The following is a 27,985-nucleotide window of genomic DNA, read 5'->3' as shown; positions in this document are numbered from 1 at the left end:
CGGGCGGAGGAAGTGAGCGCAGCGGGGAGGAATGCGCTCGGGCGGGGTGCGCCGGCCCGGAGCGGCGGGGACAGCTGGGCAGGCGGCCGGGGCGGCGGGAGAGGCAGGGCGGCGGGCGTGCGATGCCTCACTTCACCGTGGTGCCGGTGGACGGGCCGCGGCGCGGCGACTATGACAACCTCGAGGGGCTCAGTTGGGTGGACTACGGGGAGCGCGCGGAGCGGGATGACTCTGACGGTGAGGGCGCGCCCGGATGGGGCCTTGGCGGGGGCCGGGAGGGGAGCGGAGCACGCGGGCCCGCGCTCACGCAGACACCTGGCCCGATCGCGCACACGTCGATGCGGGGCCAACTTTTCTTAGTCGGCGCCGCCGCCGCCGCCGCCAGTCCCTTGCTCCGCGAGCGCAGACACGATTTTCCTGGGCCCCGGCCCGCCCGCTGTCGGGACGCCCTCCCCACCCCAGCTCCTCCCTTGCTGGCCACGGGCGGGGGCTGCAGACGTGGCCGACTCAAAGGAGGCCCCGAGGCGCGGGAATAACGGCGAGGAGCCTCCATCCCTGGCTCTTCCTAGCTGGGATCGCCGCTGCCCGCGCCCCAATCCCTTCGCCTTCTGTGGTCGCCTCCAGCCTCCTCTCGCTTCGCCCCCCCCCCCCGTTTGTGCTCAGCGCCTCTGACACAGACGCCCCTGCCCTCCGCCGTCCCTGCGCCTCCCTGAGCTCGGCCTGCGGGAGAGGGCCGTGCCTGCGCAGGGGGTCTGCCCCTCACTGCCTGTGAGCGCACTCGGGCGGACCCCGCTTACATCTGCAGGTACAGCGGGCATCCGGAGAGCCCTCGCACGGAACCAGGCTGGTCTCGGTGCTTTACGTGAGTTAACTCGCTTCATCCGACCGCTTTCCCCTCCACGGGGTCGGTCCTGTGACTCGCACTTAGGAAGGAGTGACTGAGACAGACAGCCGTTACACAATTTGCACCAGGGGATTCAAACCCGGAGTCGGGGCCGCCAGCTCCCTAACTCTTAGCCTAGGTATTAGAACTGGGCCTGAAGGTGAGCCCCTCCTGCCTCCTCCCAGGTGCCTGCCTCCCCCCAGGCCCCTTTCTCCGTTTGCTTCCCGGAGGCCCCCAGACGGCTGTCCTTGCCAGGGCCCACCCTTGGAGTATGAACACTGCTGGGAACATGTGTCTGCATGTACAGTGGCATATGCATGTGTCATTATGCTTGTGCTAGTGTGTAGCTGTGTGGTATTACAGGGTGAAGGCAGGTTCAGGGTAGCATGTTCTCAGGACCACTTTCCTGCAGGGGTGTCAGATATGACTGATGACAAATGCCTGTGTCTGTGGCCGACCATATGGAGGTATGCAGAGAACATGCGTGTCAGTGGCATGTGCTAGGTGATGTGATTTTGACCTAGCTCTTGGATTGTCCGTGATGGTGACATGACTGAGATGATCCATACCTGGTGTGGGGGATGGCTGTATGTGAGTCACCTGATTGCCGTGTAGGGAGGCATGGGCTGCTGGACATCTTGGGATTTGACAGGATTGACAGTCATGTTGGTGCACACACCCCAGCCCCCTACCCTGGTGCCCTGACCTGCCCCTAGCTTTGTTCCAGTGGTCAGAGCAGGAGCCAACATCCCTGCTCCCTTTAGTTCTGGGGAGGTTTTCCCTCCCAAAGGCTGCGCTGGGCCGCATCCCTAGGATCAGCCTGGACCAGCGGGCAGGCAAAGCTGAGCCTAGTCTCTGGCCCCGCCTTGGCCTCTCACAGGGTGACTGCAGGGACCTGGAGTCACATTGGCTGAGTCCTGCCAGGTCCCTCCAGGCTGGGCCAGCTCCTCCCACATCACCCTTCCTCCTCTCATTCCTTGGCTGTGTGTGCGGTATGGGGGACTCTCTGCGCCCTGGTGAGTGACTGTGACCCCTCTTGGTGGGGACTGCAAAGGGTTGGGGGCACAGAAGGCCTCAGGTCCATCTCAGGGGTACCCCCAGCCTGGCACTTAAATCTCTAAAGGTCCATACCTCTGCTCTAAGGGCTGTGTGTAGAGGTTCTAGTACCCCTGGCAGATGCCTGGGAGCACAGGGATCAGAAGTGTCACCTGGATACCCATCTGCAGCTGGTGCATTCGCAGCTGCAGTCAGGAATACGTATATATGTGTACTTCACAGGCAGCCCCAGGCCCATGCCATGCTCTGGCTCCCTGAGGATTTCAGGTGGTATCTGAGCAGCTTCAGTCTGGCAGGCATGCCCAGACCTGCCGTGGAATTTTTGGAATAGCTGAGGGCAGTACAGACACCCAGACACTTGCTTAGAGCACCCCACACTCACAAACACATATTCCCATAGTCTCATGGGAGCTGTCCTTATAATGAGGCTTTAGGGAGTTCTAAGAAATGCCTGCTGGGCGTCTGGCACCAGACTGTCCCTTTTCTGATGCGTCTGAGCAGTTAGAAGAGTGGGTGTTATGGTCTCTACTTACCAGAAGAGGATGCCAAACAACAGAGAGGGTAAGCAAGTTGCCCTTAGTCACAGAGAGGGAGGGTCAGGAATCCAAGCCAGCCTGCCAGCCATCTCAACACCAAGAGCCCTGGGTATGTGCACCTTGGCCGAATTGCAAGCCCCAGACACTTCTCCAGTTAAAATCTTGTACTGCCCCCTGGGATGCATCCTAGGATGGATTGGGGCCTAGAATAAGATTTGGGGAGCCTGTAGCTCAGCTCCTACCTGGTTCTGGTGAATCCTGGGACCCAAGTTTAGCCCTTCTTATTGGGTGACCTTGCCTCTGAATCTCTCTGAGCTTACTTTTGTTGCTGCTAAAAGGGGGTAAATGATAGCTCATGGAGGGTTGCTGTGAGGCCTCGAGGCAACCCTTGGAAGGGCTCTGAGGTGCCCTGGAGTCATGGCTGAAGGGACAAGGGATCTGCTAGGTCTTGGAGGACCGTCCACAGCCAGTTTTGGGGAACTGCTTTGTGCCTGGCTCTGTGTTTTCTGGATACTAGTTCAGTCTCCTCAGAGACAAGGCTACGATGCTAGGGCAGACTGCAGTGGATGATGTTAGAATAATTTAGAATTTATTTCAAACTTCACAAAGGATCAGAAGAGATATGTCACCCCCCTCCTTGCAGGCTCCTCCCCTTAGTGTCTCCCCAAAGGACTTATCCTCAGAAAAATCAAAACTATGCAGAGGAATGGGGTAAGGGCTCTGAGATAACGCAGATGGTGACTGCAACTAAAGAATAAATTTGGCTTGGAGAACCCTGGATGGTTTAGCTCAGTGGATAGAGTGTCAGCCTGTGGACTGAAGGGTCGCAGGCTCAATTCAGGTCAAGGGAATGTACCTCAGTTGCAGGCTTGATCCCTGGCCCTGGTCGGGGTGCATGTGAGAGGCAACCAGTTGATGTGTCTCTCTCACATTGATGTTTCTGTTTCTCCCCTTCCTTTCCACTCGCTCTAAAAATTAATGGAAAAAAAGATCCTCGGACAAGGATTAACAACAACAAAATTAGCTTGGAAATTCCTGGCAGCCAAGGCAGAAAGGGAAAAACAATGAGCTCTGTAGCTGCCATTTTCTGACAAACTTAAGCATCTGACTTAAAGTGTACTTTTCTGAGGCTTCTCACTGAAGGGCCATCACTATAATAGGCAATGTTACTGGGTTTTCAGATTTTTCTTGTGGCTCCTTATCTTGATCCTGAACATAATACATATCATAGGGTGTCTGAGGAGCTATGTGACCCCATAAGGCAGTGGTTCTCAACCTCCCTAATGCCGCGACCCTTTAATACAGTTCCTCATGTTGTGGTGAGCCCCAACCATAAAATTATTTTCGTTGCTACTTCATAACTGTCATTTTGCTACCGTTATGAATCGTAATGTAAATATCTGATATGCAGGATGTATTTTCATTGTTACAAACTGAACATAATTAAAGCATAGTGATTAATCACAAAAACAATATGTAATTATATATGTGTTTGCTGATGATCTTAGGCGACCCCTGTGGAAGGGTCGTTTGACCCCCAAAGGGGTTGCGACCCACAGGTTGAGAACCGCTGCCATAAGGCTTTGACCTCCTGCTGCCTTTGTCAGTTGTGCCATTGGCATTGGTCTACGCACACCCTTGTAGACTGTGGGACTGAGCTGCTTGGCTCGCTTAGATAGTCCAGGATCCTAGATGAGGTGATGTCCTATTTTCACATTCTGTTCGAAAGAAGAGTGGACTTTGCCTCAGAAATTGTCATCAGCTTTACCTGTCAATCAATCTCCTTGGGTAACGCAGAATCCTCAGAGCAGCACCTGTTGAGTAATGTCGGCTTAGAGAAGGTAAGTTAAGTCTCATACCGATGGCAAGAGGATGATGTATCAGACGAAGGAGGATTCCTCATTCAGCATTCTTTGCTGCAAACAAGAGAAATGAAATTATAGACTATTTAACCAGATAAGGTTGGTAGGTAGTCTTTACAAAACCAGGTATGGTCAGTGAATAGCCCGAATACCCCACTAGGCTCTGTCACTGACGACACTCGACCTCCATCACCAGACACCAGGCCAGCACGGCTGCCAGTCATTTCACCACCCACTCGGCTTCTCTGAACCCAGATGTCAGCTTCCCATTTGCCCTGAGGCCTCCAACCACTGTCGCAGCTACCAGACTGTCTGGAGGGAGGGGAAACAAACAAACAAAAACCAGCCACTTAGAAAGGGAGTACTGGGTGCCTTCTGCCTGCCTGATGGGAAGTTGGGAATGTCACCTCCCGAGACTCACAAGGGACAGTTTGGAAAGCAGGGAAGGGTGCGCATACAGGGCGGCCAGAAAAATCAGCCAAGCTTTGAGAGGTGAGGCGGGCTTACTTAGAGAGGGCATCTGGTTCCTTTCTGCGAGGTTTCCTTGAGGCTGAGGCACCTGGGGGTGGGGGTTGGGGCGGAGGGGAGGTGGCACTGATAGGCCAGGCACCTAGTCTGGGCGAGCAGCCGACACCTGGGCCAGGGAGGCCAACAAGCGGCTCCAGCCAGCGGTCCCTTCTCAGTCCAGACCCACCCAGCCCGGCTTTGGACTATGACCCTAGACGGCATCCTGCGCCCCCTTCCGCTCTCTGAACAGCCTCCCGCTGCCCCTCCTCCCAGCATGCCCCTGGGAGGCCCCGCGCAGTGCATGGTGGGGCAGCTAGTAGGTGGACTTTGACCATGGCGGGCGATGGTGCTCTCTGTGGATTCATCTACCTGGAGGGCAGCACCTGGGCAGGCCCGGAGGACACCGAGGCTTTGGCGCCTGTCTCGCTGGGTATTACCAAATGGGGTGGGGGTGGGGGGTCAGAGGGCGAGCAAATGCGGGCCACGCCCCTCCCGGAGGCCCCGCCCCTCGGCGGTAGCACGTGCAGGTGCCCCAGCCAGCGAGTCTGGGGCCTTCTCACCGGTTCCCTGCGCTGCTGGAGGGAATGGTGCGCTGCGTTTTGGTCGTTGGCCACTCTGCCATCCCTGGCTCTGCAAGGAGACGGGTGGGACTTGATGGGGAGACTGAGGCCCCGCCTGCTAGCACCGGCTCCCGCAGGGCTCCGCAGAGACGGTGTTTTGTGAGCTGGCCTGCCGGGAGCCAGCGGAGCAGCCTGAGGACTCCGGAGGCAGCCCTGACCGGATTCTGTCCTTCTCTCTCCGCAGGACATGGCAACCACAGAGAGAACAGCCCTTTCCTTTGTCCCTTGGAGGCTTCCAGAGGAAACGAGTACTACGACAGGAACCTGGCCCTGTTTGAGGTAGAGCCATTCTGGGCCACAGGTGTGGTAGGCAGGTGGGCAGGCAGGAACCTGCAGGGACGCACGCCACCGTGAAGCAGGCAGGCTGCACCGTTGTGCCTCTTGATGTCTTGGCTCCTCCAGTTGCCTCTTGTGTGTCTCACCTGTGAACCGACACTGCTTTCCTAGAGGCCGCTCACAGCCACACCTGGTTACCCGCCAGGGGCATCCACTGGTGACTTAGATGCGGCCTCTCAGCAGGATGACCACCTCTCAGGATTTCCTGTTTCCTTCACTCTAGGAGTCCTCCTAGTCCATGATTCTTCCCTCTCCAGTGCACTCTTCCTTGTCCTTCCTGGTTGGCTCTTCCAACCCTGTTCCCCCCCCCCCCCCCGCCCCCCCAAGTTCAATGAGGCCCGTTGCTTTTCACTGAATCTGCCCCCTTTCTCCATATCTGCACCTCAATGGACACCTCTCTGGAAACATTCCCACTTCTGTGCCTCTGAACTTGAATGTTATCCTTTTCAGACCCACACTCAGAAGTTGGGTCTGGATTCAGGGCCTGGTTTAGGCCCCAAACTCTGACCCACACATTCAGCCGGACGTTTCCTAGGCTCCCCAGTCTCCCTGTGCCCCCAAAGGCCTGCATCTTCACTGCTCACTCCAAACCAGTTTCTCCTTGTGTGTAGGATCAGAAGGGAGCTAACAGACTAAATATGGGCATAGGTAGGCGGGCGGAGGCAAGGTGCTGGAGAAGCCACAGGAGCAGAGAAAGCCTAGACCCAGGTGGAGGCTGGGAATGCTGAGCCCTGGGAAGCCTGACTTGGAAAAGCAGCATGTTTCTGAAACAAAGATCTTGACCTAGCCCCACCTGAGGATGGGTTAGGGGGCCAAGATCCAACTTTAGGGATTGAAGGGGTGGGGAGCTGGGGAGGAGACAGACCATCTTCTAGAAGGACCAGAGTTTGAGAAAATAAAAGAGACTTTACTTGTCCCAGACATCTCTCTTTTGACTTCCTTGGCTCTCCGAAGTGACTAGGGGTAGCTTTTTCGTGAGAGAGTTGGGGCAAATGTGACTCCCAGAGGCCTACTCATAGCTGGGAGGTGGCCAGGCAGAACAGGCAGGATGAAGTGTGCCGTTCGCCTGTCTGCTAGCCCTGCCCTGCCCTGCCCTGCCTTGCCCTCTCCCCTGAGGCAGGTAGGTTTCACAGATGGGTTGGTAGTGACTAGCCAAGGTGTGGCAGAGAGAAGCAGCCGCTGGGCTGAGCTTTTGAGTGCCGAATGCTGGGTTGTGGCGCCCACACCTGCCCACTTGGCTGGCTTGGGCTTCCCCAGGCAAGAGCTGGGATCAGGCCCAGGCCTGCCTCAGGGCTTGGCAAGGGGCCAGAAGCCAGGCTGCTGGCTACACATAGGTAGCCCGGTGCCAGCTGGGCCCGTTGCCAGACTGCTCTGTGGCTCTGTTTACAGGAAGAGCTGGACATCCGCCCAAAGGTATCATCTCTTCTGGGCAAGCTCGTCAGCTACACCAACCTCACACAGGGCGCCAAGGAACATGAGGAAGCTGAAAGTGGGGAGGTTGCCCGCCGGAGAACAGCCAAGGTGAGCTGGTCAAGGGCAGCAGAGGGGATAGAGGACCTGGGAAGACACAGAATTGACAAAGTCCCCACATGGTTGTGAGCATCCCAGGGAAAGTGGGTGCCAAGTGTGATGAGCATGGAGGATGGACAGAATGCCTTGGGTTCAAGGAGGCTTCAAGGGGTGGGCTAAGGAGGAGTCCCTCAAGGGGGAAGAAGGGGTAGAGGACCAGGGGGGCCCTCAGAAATGAGAGTGACAGCTGTTTTTACTCAGCCCTCTCTGTGGGAGGCATCATGCCAAGCAGTGGGCCTGGGTTCTTGCAGGTCATCTCACAGGAAAGTTGTGAGGTAGGTGCTATTATTATCTGCATTTTACAGATGAAGAAACTGAGTGTCAGGGGTATTAAGTACCTTGCCTAAGATGACTGAGCTAGGTAAAATCAATGTGTAACACTGGGAGACACATTTGGGGATTTATTGTGAGATGTGTGACGATGTAGGAGGCCACATTACTGGCACCCCATCACGATGGAGAAGGGTGTCACCTTTGGAACCAGGAACATGGTTGTCCCTTGGGCTGTGTGACCTAGAACAAGTGACCAAACCTTTCTGTGTCACTGTATTGGCTTCATTGGCAGACCGCTCCAACAGCCCATGGGCTCCTTGAGCGCCTGGATGGGGAGTGATAGGAGCATAACACTGCTTCTTGGGGCTTCCTGGCCCCCTTTCTGTTCCCTATCCAGGCCTGTGGCCCTTTAGCTCTCCTTTCTCCCCACGATGACTTTGCACATCTTTGTTTAGCTCCCTTGTGAGAGGGGGCTCGGTCTAACTAAGGGCTGGGGGAAGGAGCCCTCCCTCTCCACCTACTGACTCCCTGAGGTTTGGGAAGCAGCTGTGTTTTGGAAGGAGCTAGGGTCTGGCATTAGCCGTAATATCTTGGTTATTTGGAAATGCAGAAAGAGCTCTTGGTTAGGATAAGCTGGGTCCCCAGCCTCAGACCTGCTTGTGAGTTTTGGGCCTTGCTGGGGTGGGCCAAGGAGAGACGATAGGTTGATGTACACCTCACCTTGCCTCTCTGGGAGACCAGTCAGCCCACACTTCAGAGAAGGCAGCTGAGATCTGAGGTCACATAGACCTGACCCCCACCGTATCCTACTAGTTGTGATTTTGCTGGCATTTTTTTTTTTTTTTTTTTGAGGTCCAGTAGTGTAATGTTAACATCCAAGAAAGGAAAAGCAATCTTCACCTTCGCAACAGCTCATTAACAACTGTAACAATAGAGGTTAATGCACCAGAGCTTAAAAAAACAATCAATACAATTGGGGACCCCTCCACTATAGAATGGGGAGTTGTACCCACATTACCAACAACAGTCACCCCAAACACAAGTAGCTATATCCACCCTCCTTCAGGGGGTAGATCGAGTGTACTTGTCATGTAAATCAGCTACATTATCACTGGAGACTCGGATCCAGCCATCCTCACGGACATGGTAGAGGTTGACCGAACCTCCTGAGTAGGCATCTCTATAGGTGGCTTGGTAGATGGCTCGACGGGCCAGATCATAGGCCTCTTCCACGTCTAGGTCATAGGAGTAACCCCGATCCATGACCCCATATTTTGCTGGCATTTTTTGACCTCAGATAGCAGAGGACCCTGTCTCTGGCTATTCCTACTCAGCCCTGCATAGAGGTCTCACCCTCTGAGAGTGTTGCCTGCAGTGGGTGGTAGGATCCTTGGGTAAGTGCCTCTTCTCTGTCCCTGAAGGCCAAGTCCAGGGAGCTGGTGGCAGTAAAAAGGTCCCTAAGGCTAGTACACGTCTCAGCAAGTGTCGGAAGGAAGCTTGGGTCAGTGAAGGACCATAGTCCCTTGGCCTTAGGAGGAGCCTGTGAGGATGCTGGGGTGCAGCCTTAGCCTACCTGCCCAGCTCACCTGGCCCTAGAGTAAGCATGCGAGAGGATGCCTCTGTGTCTCAGTTCTAATATTTTTCCTTGGAGGAAAGAGGAACCTGGTCAAGTCTACAGTGAGTTAGCAGAAAGCTAAGGAGCTGGAGCCACTAAGCTCTGGTCATTATACAGGGCAGGTCTGAGCGGGGCCTGAGAAAAGTAAGGCTTCAGACAGGAAGGGCGGGCCTCTAAGCAGACCTTACTGAGACCCTAGGCAGCCTCTCCAGAGCAGCCGCTCCTCTCGGCTCTACCCTGGTGACCTTCTGAGGCTGCCAAAGGTTATTTGGAGATGCAAAAAGCACTTCAGGCCCTGCCCTTTCCCACACTGGCTTTTTTTTCCAGAGTGACTCAGCCTGGAGTTGGCTGAGGCTGGGAGCTGCCACTAGGCACTGAGCGGTCCAGGGCCTCTGAAAATGGATATAGCCCAGATGAGGTCTATCTGTCACCTATACTGTACAGGATAATATTTTCTTTTTTTTTAGAGAGGGAGGGAGAGAGAGAGACATTGATGTGAGAGAGATACATCAATTAGTTGTCTCCTGTAGGCGCCCCAACTAGGAATGAAAGCCACGACCTTCCGATGCATGGGATGATGCTCCACCCAACTGAGCCATGCCGGCCAGGGCTGCGCAGGACAGTTCGGGGGACCATTCATTCCTGCTGGGCCCATCTGTGGTCCTTTAGGCTGCACATAGATCCTGCCCCAGACCTGGACCCTCCAGAAGCGTTTCTGCGGACACGTGGTTCTCTCTCCCACACTCGCTCCAGGACAGCAGGCTTTCCTGGGACTCTGGTGAAAGCTCTTAAGGCCCCACTACCCTGGGCTGCACTCATGAGGACTCAAGAAGGCACCTGCTCTGCCCCTCTCTATGCTTCTGCCTCTGCCCCGGCCTCCCAGCTGGCCCCTACTCTGCCCTTAGATAGTTGAGAAATCTTGCCTGCATATGCCCATCAGACCTTCTTCACCTGCCCTTCAACCTTGAGTCTCTACTCTACGCAGGATTTTCCCAACACATTATCCTAAGGCCCTTCCAAGGCACCACTCACTAGGCTTAGGAGCATCTTTTGGGTGCCTGCAGGGCCTGCTGGAGATACAATATTGGATAAGCCAAGTCTCTGTCATGACACATTCGCGTGAACAGTTACCATGACCCGTAGAGATGACTATGATGGAAGGGTATATTGAATGCTGAGGGGCCCTGGCCGCAGTGGCTCAGTGGTTGAGCATCGACCGATTCCCAGTCTGGACACATGCCTGGGTTGCAGCTCGATCCCCAGGGGGGGGTGTGCAGGAGGCAGTCGATCCATGATTCCCTCTCATCATTGATGTTTCTATCTCTCCCTCCCTCTCCCTTCTCTGAAATCAATAAAAATATATTTTTTTAAAAAATGCTGAGGAAATGCAAGAGGAAGTGCCAACTCTACATAAGGCAACCCAGAGGAACTTCCTGGAAGAGGCAACACAATTAAAACTCCTGAAGGTTTCACTGAAGAGGAGTTTGCCATGCAGTGAGGCATGATCCCCTCAGGCCGAGTCCAGCACATGTCCTGGTTCAGAGGCTGTGAGGAACCCATGTCATTGGGAACTGGAACTGACATGAAAGGGATGGGGCGTACCTGGTGGCCCAAGCCGAGGAGTCTGTCCCACAGCGTGGACTACAGGATAGGCAGTGCAGAGGGTCTTTGGCAGGGATGATGAGACTGGACTTGGTTTTCTGAGACCTGGTTTTCTGGCAGCAGAGTGGGCTGGAGTATGGAGAGGTTGACAGGCACCATCCAGGTGCTCCAAGTGTAGTGCTCCAGGTTCAAGGGACTAAGGCTGAGGCAAGGCAGGCTGGTCTAAGGGCAGCTTGAGAGGCAGACTGGATAGGACTTGGTGTCCACCTGGACTGGAGTCGGGGGTTGAACCGAGGGGAGACCAGGGGCAACTTCTTAAGATTCTGGCTTGGGGGACATGGGGCCTCCCGGGTGAGAAGGTGGGGATCCTAGACAGACCTCTCTTTCTAGAAGTTTAACAGAGGAGAGGAAGGGAAGGGGGCAGTACCTTGAGGGGGAGGCGAGCTCAAAGCTCACGTGGCGTTTTGAAAAGAATCGGGTTTTATACCTTCCCAGTCCCAAACTGTCTTTATACATAAAGGTCAACATAGACATCCTAGCTGTCACCCACCCCTGCACCCCCAGGACTCCACTCAGGATAGCTGGGGACTGCTGAGTGATTGGGGCTGGCCTTCCATGATGCATGTGGGCCCCTCTGATGCTCTGCACTTCCTCCTCCCCTCCTGCTCCGTAGGCGCCCAGCATGGGCACCCTCATGGGGGTGTACCTACCCTGCCTGCAGAATATCTTCGGGGTGATCCTCTTCCTGAGGTTGACTTGGATGGTGGGCACGGCCGGTGTGCTGCAGGCCCTCCTCATTGTGCTCATCTGCTGCTGCTGTGTGAGTATCCTCGCTGGGGCGGGGGCCGTGGCTGCCCACAGAGCCTGCCCAGCTGAACTGCTCACCCAGGCCCTCCTTCCCACAGACCTTGCTGACAGCCATCTCCATGAGCGCCATCGCCACCAATGGAGTGGTTCCAGGTGGGTGAGCACACCCCGGCCTGCTGGGGGGATGGGTCCAGCATCCGCCGTGACATACCCAGGAACCCTTATTGCTCCCGCTCCCAAAGCAGTTCTCGAGTGGGGTCTTAGTCCCTGAATCCATGACAGTTGCATCGCTTAGGAGCTTCTCCGCAGAGTCTGTGATATTTGTTGTGTTTTGTTCTTTTGTTTATTTGTTTAAAAGGGGGTTGAGCCGAAACCGGTTTGGCTCGATGGATAGAGCGTCGGCCTGCGGATTGAAAGGTCCCAGGTTCGATTCCGGTCAAGGGCATATACCTGGGTTGCGGGCACTTCCCCAGTGGGGGATGTGCGGGAGGCAGCTGATCGATGTTTCTCTCTCATCGATGTTTCTAGCTCTCTATCTCTCTCCCTTCCTCTCTGTAAAAAATCAATAAAATATATTTAAAAAAAAAAAAAAAAGGGGGTTGGGGCTGACAAAAAAGGTGATGGGGTCCTGAAAACCCTCCACGCTCCCAGGGTAGGCAGTGCGGAGGGTCTTCAGCAGGGATGATGAGACTGGACTTGGTTTTCAGATACGCTGTTTATTTATTTATTCAACCATCTATTTATAACAGTATGAACTCCCAGATATTTATTTTATTCTTTGAATCGTAATCCAGTACTTCATAATTTATTTTGTTGCTCAAACTGTTCCACTTTGGGCATTTAGCTACTTGGGTTGGCTCCTGTGTCTGTATCTAGATCCTTTTTTTTTTAATCCTCACCCAAGGATATGTTTTTTGTTATGTTTAAATTTTGTTGTTAATCCTCACCCGAGGATATTTTTCCATTGATTTGTTTCTTTTTTAGAGTGGAAGGAAGGGTGGGGGGTGGGGAGGGGGGAGAGAGAGAGAGAGAAAGATCGATGTGAGAGAGACACATTGATTGGTTGCCTCCTGCACGTGCCCCAACTGGGGCCACGGGTCAAACCAGAAACCCAGGTATGTGCCCTGACTGAGAATGAAACCCGCAACCTTTTGGTGTATGGACGATATTCCAGCCAACTGAGCCACCCGGCCAGGGCTGTGTTTGGATCCTTTTTTTAAAAAATAACAGTTTTATTTGTATTAGGATAAAATGGGGAGGGGGAATGTAATATATTTTTACCCATAAGAAGGTTTAAAAGTGCATAAAAATATAAAAAGGAAAATTGAAAGTACCCATAATCCTACCATCCTGAGTTCATAACTACTAGCCTTAGGGTCTTGTAAAGTATTAGTATATCATTCTTCCCAAAATCTGTATGTGTGTATGTGTGTGTGTGTGTGTGTGTGTATTTCCCAAAATATTGGGAAAAGTTTATTTTTTTAGTAGAATTTATAGGGTATTATCTAATTTATGTGATTATTTTCCTACTCTTGGGTTCTACTTTTTCACTGTTACATTATTGTTGTGAACAGCCTTGCACACGAATCTGTTCCCACCCCTGGCAGCTCCCTTAGGCGAGGGTTCTGGTGGTGGGATTACAGCATGAAAGGGATTAACCTTTTTAAAGTTTTTTGATCCCTGTTCCCAGATTTTTCACCAGAGACATTTTCTCAAGAGCAAATTCAACTAGCAACTTGGGGTCACTCTTGTCCCCTGTACCCTCGCTGGTCCTGGGGCCCAGTGTCGACTCTGTCCATCTTACCAGGGATGCTAGACTCTGATGGAAGCACAGACTCAGGGCAGGAGAGTCAGCCACGGACACTCACCCAGTGCCAGGCCCTGTGCTGGGCCCTACAGACAAAGAACTAGACAAGACACAGTCCCTGCCCTGGTCTGGAGGGATCCGACTAACAGACAGAGCCCTAGGAGGGGGCGGTGTTCTCAGATAGGAGGCACCCAGACAGAGGAGGCTGTGGGGACTGGCCTGCGTGCAGGGGGTTGGGGGGCAGTGGGCCACTTAGGCAACGCTGTGGCCCTAGCAAAGCAGTCATTTCACTGGGCTGGAGTTGGAGTCGGATGGGAGTGGGATCCAGTTCCAGCCTGGCCACTACTAACCATGCCGCCTTAGGCAGATCTCCCAACCCTTCTGCTCGTCTATAGATGGGAAAATTCACTCCTGTCCCTCTGGGTGGTTGTGACGAGTTGTCAGGGAGGAGACGGCCTTGAAGAAGAACCAGCCTTGACCTTGACCTTTGTACACTTTCTCTGTTGTAGCTGGGGGCTCCTATTTCATGATCTCCCGCTCACTGGGGCCGGAATTTGGAGGTGCTGTGGGCCTGTGCTTCTACCTGGGAACAACCTTTGCAGCAGCCATGTACATCCTGGGGGCAATTGAGATCTTACTGGTGAGTCATGCTAAGGCCTGGCCAACTCTGCTCTTGTCCAAACAGTCCCTTTCCCGTAGGCCCAGGCTGCTCGCGCTCCTTTCACCTCTGGCCAGGGTCTGGGGCTTATAATGTGGGAGGCCTTCTTGAGGGAGAAAGATCTTTTGTTCAAGCCAGTCTCCCCTTCAATCCCTTGCCAGTTTGGGCTACGCAGGGAAGGGGCCTGGCCTGGCAGCCTTCATCTTGGCCCTGGATACTCCATCCACCCAGGCCCCATTTCAGCCATGGCAGGTGACCTGTAAACTATTGCATTTGACTTAGTGACAGATCTTGATGGTGACGCAGAGCCTGCCTCCCGGGCATGCGTGGGCTCCGGTCAGGTCTGTCTCCCCCAGGCCTCTGTGCCAAGTCCCTTCAGACCCACCTTATCCTTGTCCCTACATCAGGGTAAGTAGCCACAGGACCCTGTATGAAGGTCAGTGCCCCCTCCGTGAGCCCCATGTGTGTGCTGACTCAGCTTCCCACTCCCCACTGAAGTGCCCCAGCTGGTAGGTAGAGGGGCCATGGGAATCACGGGGGACAGACAATAGGGGATGTTTAGAGGAACCACCTGGCCAGTCCCATCTCTAGGCCCTCTGCCTGTAGCGTGGACCCTTCTCCTATAACTTTGTTGTTTTTGCATTTCCCACATTCCTGCATTTGTTATTTGGGTTTCCTCTGTAAAGAAAATTTTTCCTTTTCCCCATTTATTTATTTATTCAACCATGTATTTATATCAGTTTGGACTCCTGGATATTTATTTTATTCTTGGTTCATGATCCAGCACTATCATTATTTATTTTGTTGCTCAAACTGTCCACTTTGGCTGTTTAGTGATTCCAGTTGACTCCTGTGTCTGGAACCTTTTTAATAACAGTTTTATTATGATATAGTTCACGTGCTGTACAATTCACTACCCATTTAAAGTATAGACTTTAAAGGTCTCTAAGTATATTCACAGAACTGTGCAACCATCACCACAATCAATTTTAGAACACACTCTTCACTCCAGAAAATCCAGACTGGGTAGTAGTCACTCTCTGTTCCCCCAGCCCTAGGCAACCATTAATCTGCTTTCTGTCTGTAATCAGAGGTACCCATTCTGGACATTTCATATAAACGGAATCATACAGTGTGTGGTCTTTTGTGACTGGCTTTTTCTGGAGACTCTTAAAAAAAAAAAAAAAAAAAAAAAGATGGGATTCCCTCTCCAAATAGGAAAATCGAACCTTCTCTATCTTTCTCTTGTTTCAGACCTACATTGCCCCGCCAGCTGCTATTTTTCACTCAACAGACACTCACGACTCTTCGAGTGCCACCTTGAACAACATGCGAGTGTATGGGACCATTTTTCTAACCTTTATGACCCTGGTGGTGTTTGTTGGGGTCAAGTATGTGAACAAATTTGCCTCGCTCTTCCTGGCCTGTGTGATCATCTCCATCCTCTCCATCTATGCCGGGGGCATCAAGTCTATTTTTGACCCTCCCGTGTTTCCGTAAGTAATCTGGGAATACATCCGGGCATTGCACTGACATCCCTCCCAAGGAGATGGCCTCTGATGCCCTGCGTCCTAGAGTCTGCAGGGTGGAGGCAGGTTGGGACCTCCAGCTGAGCCTCCAGCTGAGCCTCCAGCTGAGCAGGCGATGACACCGGCCCCTCCCCGCAGAGTGTGTATGCTGGGCAACAGGACCCTGTCCCGGGACCAGTTTGACATCTGTGCCAAGACGGTCGCGGTGGATAATGAGACAGTGGCCACCCGGCTGTGGAGCCTCTTCTGCCACAGCTCCAACCTTACCACTGACTCCTGTGATCCCTACTTCCTGCTCAACAATGTGACCGAGATCCCTGGCATCCCGGGCGCAGCCGCCAGCGTGCTCCAGGGTGCGTCCTCACTCCCGTCCTGCTCCTGACCCGCGGGCCGAGCAGGAGGCAGGGAATGAGCAGGGAAGGAAAGTGGATCACAGAGCCGTCCTTGTGTGGCCAGCTCAGGAATGGGGGTGGGGGTGGGGGGGCAGGTCTGGCTGCCTTCCAGGCCCAGCGGTACCCTCTCAGCCTGGCTCCTGGCAGCTAGATTTTGGGTGAACAGAGCCTGTTTGGCCAGTGTCCCAGGCCTGCAGCAGCCCCCAGAAAGTTCTGGCAGCCCCTCTCTCCCCAGTCACCAGCCCCTGACGCTGCCTGGATTATTCTCCCGGGAGCCATAAAGGGCCTCTGTCTAGGAGGCGGGCAGTGGCAGGGCTCTGGCTTCAGCAACCTTTGCCTGTCAGATTTCTAGCCAGACAGCTCCGCCCCTGTGGCTGGTGCTGCAGACATTGGGCTGAAGCCGCCCCCGGACCCCCAGAGCCTCTCACATCTGCAGCCTCTGGTTGGGCTGCCCTCAGCTGCCCCTGGGACGTGGCTGGGGCTGCGGTGGTGATGCCGCTGCCCCCTGCAGAGAACCTATGGAGCACCTACCTGGAGAAGGGTGAGGTTGTGGAGAAGCATGGACTGCCCTCCACGGATGCCCTTGGCCTGAAGGAGAATCTGGCCCTGTACGTGGTCGCTGACATTGCCACATCCTTCACCGTGCTGGTTGGCATCTTCTTCCCCTCTGTGACAGGTAAGCCCTTCCTGCCCACCCTCTCAGCCCTGCCCCCTCCCCTGGGGAGCCCCTAAGGGAATCTTGTTGTTTTCGAAGGCATCATGGCTGGCTCAAATCGCTCCGGTGACCTCCGAGACGCCCAGAAGTCCATCCCGGTGGGGACCATTCTGGCCATTGTTACCACCTCCCTTGTGTGTATCCTTTCCCAGGCCTGGGGCAGCAGCGAGGGAAGCAAGAGGCATCTGCCTTCCTATGTCACCAGCTGGCATGCGCGGATACATCACACGTGCATGCGTACTTAGGTGCCTTTCCCCTCAGACATCACACACTGGAGTGTGTGCACAGCACAAAACCCTCAGCTGTAGGTGCCCCGCTGAGGCTCCTGGCTAAGGCGAAGGCCAGGGCATGTGCTCCTGTGTGGGAACGAGTGGGGGCAGCAGTGGCGTGGAGGCCCAGCTTTCCTTGACGCGGCGCAGACTTCAGCAGCGTGGTTCTCTTTGGCGCCTGCATCGAGGGTGTGGTGCTCCGGGACAAGTGAGTCAGCTGGGCCCCTCTGGGTGGCAGTGGGCTCGGCTTTTGCCTACTTTGACACCAGCCCCCGTCAAACATGTGGTCCCACACATATCCTCAGGCTGCTGGTTGCCAGCGGTGGTGTGTGCCACTAGGTGGGTCAGGCCCCACCATTACTTTTGCCTCTTAGAGAATGGTGACATCAGAATCAGGGCTGGGACAAGGAGAACAGATAGGGGCTGATGGATTGGACTTCTGTGCTGAGCGGCCAGAGCTCTGCCCACCATAGCCATCCTTACTGACCTGACATCCCTCACCCAGGGTTTGGGGGCTCCTTGCATGGTGTATGGCCTAAGCCTGGCCCCTGCAGGTACGGCGACGGTGTCAGCAGAAACCTGGTGGTGGGCACGTTGGCCTGGCCTTCGCCTTGGGTCATTGTCATCGGCTCCTTCTTCTCAACTTGTGGCGCCGGCCTACAGAGCCTCACTGGGGCACCACGCCTGTTGCAGGCCATCGCCAAGGACAACATCATCCCCTTCCTCCGTGTGAGCCCTTTTGCACCCCCATGCCCCACAGCTGGGTGCTCCTGGCCCCTCCCACTGGTGGAGGGCAGGGATACAGAACCATCATATCCTGCTGGGCCCTTAGTGACCCCAGGGCCACAAAGCCAGCACGAGGAGTTGCTGAGAGCTGCCCTGGCTCTGGCTCTGCCCTGCTGTTGGCAGAGCAGCTTGGGCCCAGAATCCTCATGGCCGATCTATGGCTCCTTCAGAGCAGAGAGGCCTGGAGAGGTAGGGGGCAGAGAAACTTGTGGAACCTATTGGGAAAGACATGGGGATGGCCTGAGCCCCCGAGGAGGGACTTGAGGTGCTAGAGGCCAAGCTGTGGCTTGTGACTCAAGGTGTGGAATGGGGGGAATGGGACCAGCTTCTTCCCTTGCTGACCCCACTGACCCTGGTGCGTGCAGGTGTTTGGCCACGGGAAGGCAAATGGTGAACCGACGTGGGCACTCCTCCTGACGGCACTCATCGCTGAGCTGGGCATCCTCATCGCCTCCCTCGACATGGTGGCCCCCATCCTATCCATGTGAGCTGGGGCCAGGGCAGGGCAGAGGGATGGTCCTAGAAAAGGCTCCTTGAACCCTCAGCACCCCATGAGCCAGGGGCCCCGGCACCTCCCGGTGACCCTGTCTGGCGTTGAGCGTGCAGCTGGGACACATGTCAGGGTGTATGGGCAAGCTGTTTGCCTGGCAGAGCTCAGCCTAGCTCTGCATTTAGGAATGAGCCTGATATTTATGCAGAAGAGACAACAGGTCCTACACCCTCTGTGAGAGACTCCCAGAGCCGGCAGGTAGCTACTCTCCACTCCTGGACAGGGCCAGCACCCAGTCCCTGGCACCTTGATGAAACCACCGTTGTCCTGTCCATCTGTTTTCAGAGTTGTTTGCTTTTAAGGTTCTGGAATCAGCTGAGCATTTGAGTCTGCCAGTGCCCTCAGGAAGTGGTCAGCATGTGGCAATTTCCAGGGGTCCCTGAGACAGCTCATGTGGTTGCTGGGCTCACTGCTGCCACTGTTGGGGCCCACTCCATCTCTCCTCACACATCTCACTCCACTACCAATGCTCTCTCTGGCTTGTTTGCAGATGGTGAGACTACCTTTCACTGCCCCACTCAGCCTGTAGGCCTGACAGGCCCCCCTCCCCCCCGACACAGCCACCTCCCAGCCACAGCCAGGCCACAGTGACCTCTCGTCTCCCCCCAGCACACCTCCACCCACTACTGCCCAGCTTCACCCACACGTATAGCGCACACTGACTCTGTTCTTGCCACAGTCGTCTTGGGTGGTGACCCCTCACTCCCTCAGCCAGAGGATATAGCTTAGTCTTTATTTATTATTTTTTAATCCTCACCTGAAGATATTTTTCCATTGATTTTTACAGAGAGGGAAAGACAGAGAAATATTGATGTGAGAGAAACACATCGATTGGTTGCCTCCTGCATGCACCCTGTCTAGGGCCCAGGCTGGGGAGGAGCCTGCAACTGAGGTATGTGCCCTTGACTGGAATCAAACCCGGGACCCTTTGGTCCACAGGATGATGCTCTATCCACTGAGCCAAACTGGTCAGGGCATAGCTCAGTCTTTGTCATGGGGATCTTTGGGGCAGCCCTGCTGGGACTGACCACCCCTCTTCATGGGAGTCCCAGTCCTTCTGTCTTTTTGTCCTTCTCCAGCCAGCTGAGGGTAGAAGGTGGCACCCCTCTCGTCAGCCCTCTGCTCCTCAGCTCTCTTCCCGGAGGGTTCACACAACAGTCCTCGCCCATGTCCCAGTCTCCTTCATTCCTAGTTTCCTCAGGTGTCTCTAATTCAGTGTCTTCAAAATGGCCCTCATTATCTTCTCCCTCCCTTCTCCTCCCCACATTCATGATAGCCCCTAATCCAAGAGGTCACCAGGCCAGGGGCCTGAAAATTGTGTGGCCCCTCCATCTCCAGACACTGAGCTCTCCTAGGTCCCGTCCTTTCTCACAGCTCTACACTCGCTCTTCCCCTGCCGCCTCTGCCTGTGAATAGTTGCCTGTCCTCTAAGCCAGGGGTGGGGAACGTCTGGCCCGTGGGCCGTATAAGGCCTGCAGAATCACTTGGCAGTGAAATCATTTGCCAAGGCAACCGCAGGTGGGACTCAAAGTTCAATAAATCTAGGAGCTTTTCTCATAGCAACATAAGTTATATTAAGTGAATAATAGTAAGCAGATGATGTTACATTCAAATGGCCCTTGGCAGAAAAAAAGGTCCCTCACCCCTGCCCAAGCCCTGGCTCTGAGGACACCTGTGCAGTAGCCCCATCTGCCTCGGGCATGGGGATGGGTGCTGTGAGGCTGTACACACCTGGCTCAGCCCAGGCATGGCAGGGACATCAGGTACCGGGCTGCCAAGGAGGCCTCTGTACCAACCAGCCCCTGTGGTGCAGGTTCTTTCTGATGTGTTACCTGTTTGTGAACTTGGCCTGTGCCGTGCAGACGCTCCTGAGGACCCCCAACTGGCGACCCCGGTTCAAGTACTATCACTGGTGAGCAGTAACCGGACTCCTGAACCAAGTCCTCTGACATAAGTGCTGTGGGGAAGCCAGGAGACCCAGTCAGGATGGGGTTTGAGTTTCCTGGGCTGTAGTTGCTATTGGTGAGAAATTGGGGGGCTGGGGAGCTTGGTCTGGGGCCATACTGGTTTTTCCCTGATTCTTGTTCTTCCCCACTCTCTGGCCCAGGGCATTGTCTTTCCTGGGCATGAGCCTCTGCCTGACCCTTATGTTTGTTTCCTCCTGGTACTATGCCCTGGTCGCCATGCTCATTGCGGGCATGATCTACAAGTACATTGAGTACCAAGGGTGAGTGAGGGGTTGCCACCTGGCCAGGGCAGGCGGGTGATCTGTATGTTGGGTTGGGGGAAGCTGAGCCATCCTCTAGCCACCATAGGTGCGGGGCTGGGAGGTTGGGGGGCTTTGATTCAGGGCCTGGCCCCCTTCCATCTCACTACACCTGAACAGAGTCCCCTGAGTGGGACCAGAGGCTCACCAACTGACGGTGGCCTCTGTAGGGCTGAGAAGGAATGGGGTGACGGGATCCGCGGTCTGTCCCTGAGTGCTGCCCGCTATGCACTGTTGCGGCTAGAGGAGGGGCCTCCTCACACCAAGAACTGGCGGTGAGTTCACACCCAGACTGGCAAAGGCCACTCTAGGTTCTCAGGGGGCACTCTGAGGGTGGGACAGTCGAGAGGTGCTGGCTCCCCTTCCTGATCCATGTTCCCCATCCTGGGGTGTCCAGGGGTGCCCTTGGATCTCTGCTCCCCAAACCTGTGGGAGCCTGTGAATTGAGAGGGAAAGAAGAAAAGTGGCTCCTTGGAAACCTCTGCCCTGGCCTCAGGCTGCCTCACTATCTGGCTCCTGCAGGCCTCAGCTGCTGGTGCTCCTGAAGCTGGACGAGGACCTTCACGTGAAGTACCCACGGCTCCTCACCTTCGCCTCTCAGCTGAAGGCCGGCAAGGGCCTGACCATCGTTGGTTCTGTCATCCAGGGAAGCTTCTTGGAGAGCTATGGCGAGGCCCAGGCTGCTGAGCAGGTGCCTGCTGCAGGGGGCACAGAGCTGAGCCAGACTCCAGTGCCCAGGCTACAGCTGGCACATAGGGGAGGGGACCAATTCTGGCCAGCCAGGTGGACAGCAGTGCTGCCACCTAAGAGCTGAAGCAAGGGTGGCTGTCCCATCTTAAAAACATGGCCTCTGGGTGGGCAGCTTGCCTCCTCCCTTTCCCCACCCCCAGCAGAGGGGATGCGGATGGCCTTGACTTCTGAGCCCGGTGTGTTCCCCCCAGACAATCAAGAACATGATGGAGATTGAGAAGGTAAAGGGCTTCTGCCAGGTGGTGGTAGCCAACAAGGTGCGCGAGGGACTGGCCCACCTCATCCAGTCTTGCGGCCTGGGCGGCATGAGGCATAACTCCGTGGTGCTGGGCTGGCCCTATGGCTGGCGACAGAGCGAGGACCCACGTGCCTGGAAGACCTTCATTGGTGCGTAAGGGGCCAGGATCTGGGCTCAGCCATGGGGACAGGGGCCGGGGCTCAAGTGAAAGCAGGGCTGCAGGCTGGCAGTCAGCAGTGTCCCTCCTCCCCAGACACCGTGCGCTGCACCACAGCTGCCCACCTGGCCCTGCTTGTGCCCAAGAACATTGCCTTCTACCCCAGCAACCACGAGCGCTACCTGGAGGGCCACATTGACGTGTGGTGGATCGTGCATGATGGCGGCATGCTCATGCTCTTACCCTTCCTGCTGCGCCAGCACAAGGTACGCCAGGGGGGTGCCCCCGGGTGAGGGGGCTGGGCCCTTGGATTGGTGGGGTGTGACTGAAACACCCAACGGCTCCGTTGCCACAGGTTTGGAGAAAGTGCCGGATGCGCATCTTCACCGTGGCCCAGATGGATGACAATAGCATCCAGATGAAGAAGGATCTGGCCGTCTTCCTGTACCACCTACGCCTTGAGGCCGAGGTGGAGGTGGTGGAGATGGTGAGCCACCCACCCCGATGTGGCCCTGTGGATACCCTGCCCCGCACAGCCCAGTTCTCATGGCCCACCCTCTCCCCAGCACAACAGCGACATCTCCGCGTATACCTACGAGCGGACACTGATGATGGAGCAGCGGTCCCAGATGCTGCGGCAGATGAGGCTGACCAAGACCGAGCGCGAGCGAGAAGTCAGTGGCCTGGTTCAGGGTGTGGGCAGGTGGCTGGGTCAGGCCTTTGGAGACACCATCAGACGGAGGCGTCGGAATGTCGGTGCCCAAGTCCCTGCAGCCAGGTCCTCTTTTCCCTGCCACTGAGGCTACCTCCTCTCTACTTTTCTTCAGGCCCAGCTGGTCAAGGACCGGCACTCAGCCCTAAGGCTGGAGAGCCTGTACTCTGATGAGGAGGATGAGTCTGCAGCTGGGACTGACAAGATCCAGATGACATGGACACGGGATAAGTACATGGCAGCTGAGCCCTGGGACCCCAGCCATGCCCCTGACAACTTCCGAGAACTGGTGCATATTAAGCCGTGAGTGCCACAAAAATAGACCCAGCCACATGGGGGCCCGGCGTGAAGGGTGGACAGGCTCTGTGGGTAGGGCCCATGATCAGCTGCATCACCTGCAGGGACCAGTCCAATGTGCGGCGCATGCACACTGCCGTGAAGCTCAATGAAGTCATCGTCACACGCTCCCACGATGCCCGCCTGGTCCTGCTGAACATGCCTGGCCCACCCAAGAACAGTGAGGGGGATGAAAACTGTATCCTTTTGTGGAGAGGCCAGCAGTGAGGAGGTGGACAGCCTGTGAGGTTACTCTGGGTGCTTCTGGGGGGGTGTTCCAAGTCACCCCAGTTCTGATTGATGCCCAGACTTCCTGGTACCCTTGGTCCTGGTGCTGTTTCTTTGACCTGATGACCTATAGACATGGAGTTCCTGGAGGTGCTGACTGAGGGCCTTGAGCGGGTGCTGTTGGTTCGTGGCGGTGGCCGTGAAGTCATCACCATCTACTCCTGAGCCCGATAGAGACTGTGGCCTAGAGTGGGGGTGTTCAGGGTAACGCCCCCTCTAGCACCCATCTGCCAGTCCTGCTTTGCCTGGCCCTGCCCTAGACCCAGCTTTGGAGATTGGGCCTGGGCCTGGCCATGGAGAGGGATCCAGGGTCCTACAGGACCCTAAGAGGTTAAAGGACTCCCCCCACCCCCGGCCCCCCCGATCAGCATCCTGGGAGGCCTGGAGAAGACTGGGGGTGGGGGGGCTGACATTGGGTTTGAAGGCAGCCAGCCCAGGAACGCTATTTATTGAATATTTATTGTTGGGATGTCACCATCAGAGAGAAGGGGAGGGGTGACGAGGGAGGGGGTCCTACCCAGCCCGCCTGCAGGAAGACCTGGCTCAGATTACTGTGGGCAGGGACCCCCACCAAGCTGAGCGTAATGGAGCCAGCCAGCCGAAGCCTGACTTTTTTCAATAAAACATTGTGTACTTCTGGGCCTCCTGCTGCCCGAGCTCTGTTTCCCCTGGCGCCAAGGGAAAAAGGCGGAACTGAACCCAGGCCCAGAGCCTGCTCCAGCTCCAAGGCTGTGCCCCTTTCCCCACAACCTCTGGCCATAGTCATTGGCTAGACTGTCCCTCCCACTGGCCCCGGGGCCCCTCCCACCGCACTCCAGTTAAGGCCAGCCCAAGACTGCTTCACTGGGCAGTAGGCACTAGGGCTGGAATGGGGCTGCCTGGTTCCCCATGGCAGTGGGTGCTGCTGCTGGGGCTGCTATTCCCCCCTGCCGCCTCCTTCTGGCTCCTCAATGTGCTGTTCCCCCCGCAAACCACGCCCAAGGCTGAGCTCAGTAACCACACACGGCCCATCATCCTCGGTAAGCCCCCACCAGGCCCCTGACGCACCAGGCCAGACCCTGGGGAGCCCGGGCCTCAGCCCCAGGTAGTCAACCCTGCCAAGGCCCTCTGCCCTTGTATTAGCCCTGATACCTACCTCAGTGGTCAGAGGGGCCAAAGGCTTGACTGGAGAGAAGTCAACCCTTTCCCTCCACCACACTGTTCCTGTGTCTCTAAGTTATCTACCCCAGCTGGGTGGAGTGGGGGGGTGGGTGTGTGTGCCTGAGGGCTTGGCCAGGGTATTAGCTGCAGCCATTGGACCTTGGGCTAAGCCCCACCGCTCCTTCCTCAGCCCTCACCCCAGCAAGGACAAGATGCTCAGCTCAGGAGAGCAGGCAAGATCCATCAAGGCCTGTCCCCCTATTCCCAGGCCCAGCCCCCACATCCCCATACCTGTTTGTTCTCACCTTGGACTTCAGCAGTAATGGAAAGCCAGGCTAGGTGTTTGCTTTGCGAGGGCAGAGGTCAGTGGCCCTGGCCTCTGCCCTTTTCCTGCCTAAGGGGAGCCTGGCCTTTGCACTGCTGGGGGGATAGGTGGGAGAATGATTACAAAGAGGGTTGTGTCCTTCGTCCCTGGGAGTTGAGGGTGTGGGAAATGTAGGCTGGCCACTGCAGTGGTGGAGGGTGGGTGTGAGGCTGGGATGGGAATCACGGGGGAAATCCGAGGAACCCAGAGTGAAGGCTAGTGCCCGCAGTGCCTGGCTGCCTGGGGAATCAGCTGGAAGCCAAACTGGATAAACCAGATGTGGTGAACTGGATGTGCTACCGCAAAACAGAGGACTTCTTCACCATCTTTCTGGATATCACTATGTTCCTACCCCTTGGAGTAGACTGCTGGATCGATAACACCAGGTACGGGCCATCCTCTCCGCCCCAGCCCAGCCCCCTCCCCCTGCCTCTTGGTGGCTGACCTGCTGACTCTCCCATTGTCCGCAGGGTTGTCTACAACCGCAGCTCTGGGCGTGTGTCCAATGCCCCCGGTGTACAGATCCGTGTCCCTGGCTTTGGCAAGACCTACGCTGTTGAGTACCTGGACAAAAACAAGCTGGCAGGTGTGTGGCAGGGGGAAAGGGTGGGGCTCCAGGCTGCGGTGGGCCTGTCGGAGCCATGGCTAGAGCCCCAGTGCTGCTGCCTCCCCCACAGGTTACATGAACACCCTGGTGCAGAATCTGGTCAACAATGGCTACGTGCGGGATGAGACAGTGCGGGCTGCCCCCTATGACTGGCGCCTGGAGCCCAGTGAGTGTCTCTGCAGGTGATGGGCTCGTGGCAGGGCCGGTGGCCCTTAACGCCCACTGCCCTGACCGAATTCACCCTCCTCCCTCCACAGACCAGCAGGAGGAGTACCACCAGAAGCTCTCTGGGCTGGTGGAAGAGATGTATGCTACTTATGGAAAGCCTGTCTTCCTCATTGGGCACAGTCTTGGCTGCCTGCACCTGCTCTATTTCTTGCTGCGCCAACCCCAGTCTTGGAAGGATCGCTTCATTGATGGCTTCATCTCTCTTGGTGCTCCCTGGGGTGGCTCCATCAAGCCCATGCTGGTCTTGGCCTCAGGTGAGTTCACCTGCATCCTGTGGTGGGATTGAGGGATGGAATAAAAGCTGACCGGGGGCCTGTGCTCACAATGCCAGGTTGGGGGTGTGGTCTACCACCCATGGGGCATGGCCCTTGTCATTGGCCCCCCAAGAGTAGTGATCCTGGCCTGGACCATTAGAGTGGCTCCTGCCAAAATCTGTCTTAGTGATGAAAAAGTGAGAGTTTAACAGAAAATGAACCCAAGCAAGTCTGGCTCACTATCCCAGGTTTGTTCCTGTAGTCTCAGGTCCTACCCACCCAGCTTTCTGCTGCCTCTGCTTCCAGGAGCTCCTTTGCCCAGGGATAGGCCCTACTGAAGACAGATTTGCCAAAGCCAGGGCCAGACCCTAGGAGCCCCTCCTGCCCTTCCCTGGGGAGTGGCATAGCTACCACCTGTTGTACACCCACTGTCTGCTGGGCCCAGCCAAACTCAGTCTTTCCTGTAGGGGAAGGAAGGAGAACCCTCTTCAGACTACATTAGTTGGTGTCAAACACAGACACCGTCTTGTGTCACCCTTCCTGACCCCTGTGCAGCATAGACTACAGGGCCAACAGATACTTGACTGAGAACTGCCAGCATTATCCCCCACCTTTGACACATACACATCCATCCTCAGGAAAACACCCCCTGTCCTCCTTTGAGGCCCTACACCTCTGCCTCACAGCGGTATCCTCCGGGCTTATTTAATTAGGGGCCCAGTGCACGAATTCATGCACCTTGAAAGGAACTGTGAGCTGCGAGGCTGTGGTGGGCACAGGGGCGGGTCTCAGTGCATCCTCCGCCCCTCCCACCTCACCCCTTCCCCCCTCCCCTGTTCCTTCCGCCTGCAGCCCTGCTCCTGCTATCGCAGCTCCCATGCACTGACAGCTCTGGCCCCGCTTGCACCCACTGATGGCAGTTGCCACTCAGGAGCAGGGCCGGTGGAGAAGCTCTCAGGGGTGATCGGGGCCAGCGCTGGGCGCCAGCAGTGGGTGCGAGTGCTGAGTGGGACTGAGGCACATGGGAGCAAAGAATTTTCAGTAACCACCAGAGGCTCACCCCGATGACAGCAACCGGTGCCCCGCCTTGGTCTGGCGCCCCCGGTCACCAGCTCCACCATTCCGCCACGGCGGACGCCCGCCATGTTCTGCGCTCTGCCACCTGCTGCCAATGCCTGCCATGTTCCATGCATGCCCCCTGGTGGTCAGCGCACATCATAGCGACCAGTTGTTCAGTTGTTCGGCCTTTTTGCATATTAATATTAGCCTTTTACTATATAGGATAAGCACACATTAAGTACCTACTGAATGCTGCTAGCTTTGCTCTAGTCTGGCTTGGGGTCAATGTTTAGATTAGGCTGGGGAAAAATGAGCATCCAGCTGAGCTTGAGCTGGGCAGCAAGATGTAGGCCAGGGGCAGCCATTTCTGGCTCCCTGCCCACCTTGCTCCATGTCCACAGGTGACAACCAGGGCATCCCGATAATGTCCAGCATCAGGCTGAAACAGAAGCAGCGCATAACAACAACGTCCCCCTGGATGTTTCCCGACTACCGGGTATGGCCTGAGGACCATGTGTTCATTTCCACACCCAGCTTCAACTACACAGGCCGTGACTTCCAGCGCTTCTTTGAAGACCTGTACTTTGAAGACGGCTGGTACATGTGGCTACAGTCACGTAGCCTGCTGGCAGGACTCCCAGCACCTGGTGTAGAAGTGTATTGTCTGTATGGCGTGGGTCTGCCCACGCCCCATACCTACATCTTTGACCATGGCTTCCCCTACACAGACCCCGTGAGCATGCTCCATGAGGATGGCGATGACACTGTGGCCACACGCAGCAGTGAGCTCTGTGCCCAATGGAAGGGCCTCCAGCCACAGCCTGTGCACCTGCTGCCTCTGAACGGGACAGACCACCTCAACATGGTCTTCAGCAATCAGACACTAGAGCACATCAATGCCATCCTGCTGGGTACCTACCGACATAGCACCTCTGTACCCACAGCTGCCAGCTCAGGGACCCCGCCCCCTGAATAAAGATCATCCTTTGCTGCTGTAAGCCTTGAGATGTTTGTTGTGGGTTGAGGGGGAGACTAGGGTTCACACACCAGGATTCATTATCAGCAGCTGCAGGCCTGGTACCTTGTGGAGAATAGGGCAAGAGGAGCTTGGCTAAAACCTAGAATTGAACTAGCCATCCTGAGATGTACAGCTTCCCGCTCCCCTGCTTGAGCTCTTAAGGCAGCCTGTCTCTGTGCCTGCTTCTGCTCTGGGC

General features: G+C 55.8%; 2 protein-coding genes across 3 annotated transcripts; both read left to right on the top strand.

Moving 5' to 3' along the window:
- Positions 1 to 63: 63 nt before the first annotated feature.
- SLC12A4 (solute carrier family 12 member 4) lies at positions 64 to 23,761 on the top strand. Its single transcript, XM_081107599.1, has 24 exons — positions 64 to 237; positions 5,649 to 5,743; positions 7,190 to 7,321; positions 11,533 to 11,679; positions 11,765 to 11,819; positions 13,983 to 14,113; positions 15,386 to 15,627; positions 15,799 to 16,013; positions 16,564 to 16,728; positions 16,807 to 16,905; positions 17,187 to 17,244; positions 17,591 to 17,765; positions 18,188 to 18,306; positions 20,186 to 20,284; positions 20,480 to 20,599; positions 20,809 to 20,913; positions 21,161 to 21,329; positions 21,580 to 21,775; positions 21,880 to 22,049; positions 22,139 to 22,270; positions 22,350 to 22,457; positions 22,611 to 22,798; positions 22,897 to 23,030; positions 23,193 to 23,761. Exons 1-24 carry the CDS (start codon positions 123 to 125, stop codon positions 23,282 to 23,284), a joined length of 3,261 nt encoding a protein of 1,086 aa, XP_080963725.1. The 5' UTR covers positions 64 to 122; the 3' UTR covers positions 23,285 to 23,761.
- LCAT (lecithin-cholesterol acyltransferase) lies at positions 23,301 to 27,768 on the top strand. Of its 2 annotated transcripts, none has more exons than XM_081107618.1 (6): positions 23,301 to 24,138; positions 24,853 to 25,009; positions 25,094 to 25,209; positions 25,301 to 25,396; positions 25,488 to 25,712; positions 27,173 to 27,768. In XM_081107618.1, exons 1-6 carry the CDS (start codon positions 23,988 to 23,990, stop codon positions 27,745 to 27,747), a joined length of 1,320 nt encoding a protein of 439 aa, XP_080963744.1. In that variant the 5' UTR covers positions 23,301 to 23,987; the 3' UTR covers positions 27,748 to 27,768. The 2 variants fall into 2 exon arrangements, with proteins under 2 accessions (XP_080963744.1, XP_080963745.1); XM_081107619.1 differs by lacking the exon at positions 23,301 to 24,138 and adding an exon at positions 24,574 to 24,621.
- Positions 27,769 to 27,985: the final 217 nt, after the last annotated feature.

The sequence above is a fragment of the Myotis nattereri genome (assembly GCF_964212035.1).
Source record: "Myotis nattereri genome assembly, chromosome: 15".
NCBI lineage: Eukaryota > Metazoa > Chordata > Mammalia > Chiroptera > Vespertilionidae > Myotis > Myotis nattereri.
This window is presented reverse-complemented; position numbering and strand designations above follow the sequence as displayed.